At 37.9% G+C, this 5,319-nt stretch overlaps 1 protein-coding gene across 1 annotated transcript; it reads left to right on the top strand.

Moving 5' to 3' along the window:
- The first annotated feature begins 787 nt into the window (after positions 1-787).
- LOC137824730 (F-box/LRR-repeat protein At4g14103) lies at positions 788-3,378 on the top strand. The gene is made up of 4 exons (XM_090294061.1): positions 788-1,465; positions 2,037-2,117; positions 3,104-3,230; positions 3,281-3,378. The coding sequence occupies exons 1-4, from the start codon at positions 788-790 to the stop codon at positions 3,376-3,378; spliced, it is 984 nt and encodes a 327-aa protein (XP_090150187.1).
- Positions 3,379-5,319: the final 1,941 nt, after the last annotated feature.

Genomic DNA, 5,319 nt, shown 5'->3' with positions numbered 1-5,319 from the left:
GTCCTCGAGGAACTCGAAGGAAATTATTGAGGCGGTGGGGAAGGTAATGTTGGCGGCAACCACACTCTTCCAGAAGAGACAAAGATCTTTGTCTAGCTCCCCCATGTTGTCGGGACTTCTTGGCCTCCTGAAGCTCTCTTTGGAGTCTTTGTTTCCCTTGTTTACCCAATACAAGGGGAAGCCGTCGAGCAGGGAGGGGTCTTGGTCATTTTTGCACACCTTGATGAACTTTCCCTTCCAGTCTTTGTAAGATTGCTGGAAGATCGAGAGGATTGACCTTCCAGCAATCCCGTTCAAGCTGACCCAGAGGCGATCTTCGGGATTCTTTGCCTCGAACAAGAAGAGGAAGACGTCGACTGAAGCCGGTAGCCCCAAGTGTGCACAGATAATTTGGAACGCCCTTACGAACGCCCTTAAAAACTAATTTTAAAAATAAAATAATTAGTTACTAAATTAAATATTATTTGAGAAACTAAAAACATTATTAATATCTAAATTAATTTTTATTATTAATAAATAGTTTATAAAAGTTTTTATTATTAATAAATAATTTATAAAAGTTTTTATTATGATAACTTAATATTTTACTCTCTTTTTTAGTTGTGTTTTTTTTTTATAGTAAAAATATCCATACAGTCTATAACTGAAATCTATTATCGAATTACAATTAAAAAAATATATTTATATGAAAATTAATCTTTTTCAACGTGATGGTCCTCATACGAAGGAGGAGTGGGTTTGTGAGGTTAAGGGGTTTGTGGTTGTTGCACTCAAACATCATGAAACCATGCCCGATAGGATCAGCAAATTACCCGACGCAGTTCTTTCTCACATTCTCTCTTTCCTCCCAACCACCGCCGCTGTCGCCACCACCGTCCTCTCCAAGCGCTGGAACACTCTCTGGCGCTCATGTACCACTCTCAGCTTCGACGATTTCCAATACATCTTCAACAGCCACGCCTATTGCCGCTTCGTTCAGTCCGTTTACGCGGCAATCCTCTTGCGCCATTGGCATCACACCGTCCAATCATTCAACCTCAGGTGTCGCTCTTCTCTTTGCGACCCCATCAATATGAGAGTCTGGATCAACACCGTGCTGCAACGCGGGGTTCAGCACCTCTGCCTCGCGAACTACTTCTACTTGCCCACCGCCGTCCTCACCTGCAAAACCCTCGTCGTTCTCAAGCTCGATCAGTTCTTGGTTAAGGCTTTCTCGACCGTTGATTTTCCTCTCCTTAAAATCATGCATCTCAGAAATCTAGAGTTCTCAGACCACCGACATTTCGCCGAGTTTGTTTCTGCGGCTCCGAATCTCGAGGACTTGGAGGCTGTCGATTTGACTTTTCGCTGCCGTGCGGTTGAAGGGAGCTTTAAGAATTTGCCCAAGTTAGTTAGGGCAACTATCTCGAAAATGGATGTTCCGCTGGCAGTTGTTACTGATGTTCGGTTTCTGCGCCTGAATTGGGTAATCAGCACGTGATCAGTGATTTATCTGTCGTTAGTTTTGTTTCTAAGGAAAATGGACTTCCTCGCGATTCTATTGCTGAAATTAACTTATTTTTTTCATATGGATGCTGAAGTGAAAGAGTTTGTTCCAAACCACGGGTTTAATGTGTTTCGCAACTTGATTCAGATTGAATTTGGTTATAAGAATTATACTAAAGACTGGGTGGAGGTTACAACCTGGCTAAACCCCTGATTTGGTGTTGCTCCTTGTTGGGTTTCGGTTGACTGGTGAGGCAGGTTGTTTGGAGTCCTGAGCGTAGAAGGTCAAGTGATCTGGCTGGGGTATGCATGGAGTGTTGAGTGGAAGGATGGATGGCGTGGTGCTTAATTAGCCGAGTGAGGAGTTCTTTGGAACATCTGGATGGGGTCTTAAGATTGTAACCATTGCCCTTTGGGAGTTGCTGTCGACAATGAAGAAGTGCCCATATGGATGGACTGGTATGGATGTGCTGCACTTAGCTAGCTGTAAGTGGTGCCTAGGTTGTTACCTCTGTTGACTGATTGTCTTTAGCAATTGTTTGGGGGGTTAGGGGCCTATGGGTCTGGATGACACTTTTGATGGGGCTGGGTGTTGGATTGGGTTGGTGACCTCTGTAGTTGGCTCTTCGTTGGTGTGTTGTTGGAAGGTTTCTGAATGTCACAGAATGTTTGGTTCGGTTGGTGGTCTCAGTATGCGCATTAAGACGAGGCAATTGTGAAATAGTGTTGATGGGACAAGATGGCCAGTTGATTCCTGTGATTCTTTGGTTGGGCGTGATGAAAGGTGGCTTGAAGTTGAAGTGGACCATGGTGGCGTGTTTGCAGGGTCTTGGGCTCGTCAACAACAACACTTTCCCCTTACCCTTTTAATTAAGAAGTTCAAACGTGAACATGGAGGTAATTTTGGTCAGAGGGTTTCGAGAAGCAAGCTGATGTTTTTAGCTAATCATAGCTGCTATGCTGGAGATCTCCCCATCAGTAATCTTTAGTAATCTTTTGTGTTTATGATTCTATGCTGATGCCATGTATCTAATTTGATGTGGGGGTAAGGGGTTCTAAATAGCTTAAGTTTAATTTATGTTTTTGCTCTCTTTATCTTTCACTTAAGTTATGTGTGCTCTTGTATACGGGTTGGGACACCCCTTAAGTGTTCCCTTTTATTATATTTATTCTTTGCCGATAAAAAAAAAAAAAGACTGGGTGGAGGTACTCGAAATGCTCAAGTTTTTCCCCAAGCTTCAAGTTCTTACCGTTGACAAGGTTTGATGAGTTATTCCTTCTTTGATGATTTCTGTTTCATTAACTCTAAGTTTGGACAACTTTCTATAAGAACTTTTGAGAAAAAACATGAAAGTAAAATATATATATTTTTTAAATTAATTTATTTATAAACTAATTTGTACATAATTTAATCTGTTGGAGGAACTTCTTTAATTGTTTGAACAACATGCCAATGCACCCTTCTATATATAATACACATTACATAGAAGTTGGTTATTGCAAACAAATCAGGAAACTAATGCAATCCAAAAATATCTCAAGAATTGTTATTTAATTTACTGTTTTTTGTCATTTGTTCTCATGTTTGTATTGATTTTACTTTGTGCATACTGTGAAGATGTCTGTTGATTCCTTGCCTCAAGGTGAGGAAGGAGAAGATTGGACATACCCACAGGATGTTCCTCTGAGCAGCATTTCGTTACACCTTAGAGTGTGTTCGTTTAACAATTATAAAGGTTCGAAAGGTGAGTTACGATTTGCAGAATATATTATGGGGAATGTACTACATTTGCAGATCATGTCAATTTCCAGCAACATTCATGCAAAACAAGAGCAAAAGTTCAAAATGATTCAAGAATTATCTCTCTGTACAAGGCGTTCTGCGAGTTGTAAGCTTATATTTAATTAGTTTAAGACCCGAGAAGTTGCAAGTAGTTCACTGGCATCCTATGAGACTCAAATACTTCTCTTAAATGGCGTGTTCGTGTCGGACACACCTATCGGTGTCGACACTCATACGATACTCGTAAAAAACTTATCGGTGAAGTGTTCAATTTAAAAATTATTTGTTGGATTTTTAAAAATTCTAGTACCGTTTTAACACAATTTTAAAAAGGATTAATACAGTAATTTTCTAAAAACTCAAATTTATTGTATAATTTTTTATTATAATTATAAAAATAAAGAACAAATTCTTTTGAACTAGTCATGAAAAACATTTTTATGCTCCCAAAAAAATCTGAAACATACTGTGTACATAAATATTTATTGTCAATTTATATAATTAATAATTATATAATACAGAGATTTGCGTCCCCGTATCCTACATTTTTAGAGATTATACGTATCTCTATGTCCGTATTCGTGTCGTGTTAGTATCTATATCCGAGTTTGTGCTACATAACTGGCATCTGACTTCTTATTTATCAAATTACCAACCTTTCTCATGAATGCTTGCAATATGAGTAATATGAGTCATGGTTATAAAATCCACATTCGTGAATTTTTTGTTATCAGCAAAAGATTAATTAAATTAAAAAGGACCTCTAACAAAGCAAAACTGTGGGTTACATTTTCCGTTTTCTTGACATAATTGGGAGGTTACTCACCACAATTAATTGTTATCAAAGGGAGGTTACTTACCATTAATTATTTTTATTATTGTTGTCTCCTAGAACCACTATATATAGTGACTTCCTTCAAGCAGTGTAACACACAAACAAATAACAACATACACTTGTTTCCTCTCTCTTTTCATATACTCTCTATTTCTTCTCTTGGGTGTAAGTGTTGAACCCATATAGAGAGAATTTGTTTTAGAGTTATTTATCTATTAGCCTGAGAGGAATTCATTGTACTCCCAGTACCATTATAGTGGAAGTTTTGACTCTCTCGCCGGTGGTTTTTTACCTCTATTTAAAGGAGTTTTTCATCTAAAAATTTCTGGTATCATTCTCATTTTCCTTGTTACTTTAATTTCTCATAATCTTTGGTTGAAATTATCACACTTCCACACACGGTATCCCTACAAATTGGCATCAGAGCTTTTTCGATAATTCAACCAGGATCTATTGTTCAACAATGTCGAAATTCGATATTGAGAAATTTGATGGTAAAATCAGCTTTGCTATATGGCGAGTCCAGATGCTAGCTGTTCTCACCCAGAATGGTTTAAAGAAAGTTCTGGCAGGTAAAATGATGAGGCCAACCACTATGACGGAGGAGTAGTGGGATGAGATGGATGAAAAGGCATTGTCTGCAATTCAGTTATGCTTGTCCTGTGAGATGTTGCGTGAGGCCATCAACGAGAAAACTACAACATGAATATAGAGTAAATTGGAGTTTTTGTACATGACCAAAAGTCTTGCAAACAAACTCCGGTTAAAGGAGCAACTTTTTACACTCCGAATGTCCGAAGGTACTCCCATCCACTCTCACCTTGATGAATTTAATTTCATCATAATTGATTTGGAAAATTTGGATGTTAAAATTGATGATGAGGATAAAGTCGTTCTACTTATTGTTTCTCTACCACCCTCGTATCGAGAATTCAAAGAAATTATGTTATACGATAATTATCTAATGATAGAGATCAAATAAGGGAGGATTTTACTAATGGAGGAATAGGTCATTCACCCAAACATTTGAAGTTCTTCCTTTTATTCTTCTCAAAAATTAAAGAAGAATTAAAATAAAGAGAGGACCAAGCCTAAAGCCAAAAGAAGACTCAAGAATGGGCTTCAATTAATATCTCTTTTTATAGTTTCTTTTGTATAAATTTGTAAATAATATAAAATAGTGTTTAGGTAGGTGCTAATAGGGAAACCTAAAGAT

Source organism: Phaseolus vulgaris, chromosome 8, assembly GCF_051622355.1.
Source record: "Phaseolus vulgaris cultivar YP4 chromosome 8, ASM5162235v1, whole genome shotgun sequence".
Classification (NCBI taxonomy): domain Eukaryota; kingdom Viridiplantae; phylum Streptophyta; class Magnoliopsida; order Fabales; family Fabaceae; genus Phaseolus; species Phaseolus vulgaris.
Note: the sequence above shows the minus strand (reverse complement) of the source record. Positions and strands in the feature narration are given on the sequence as shown.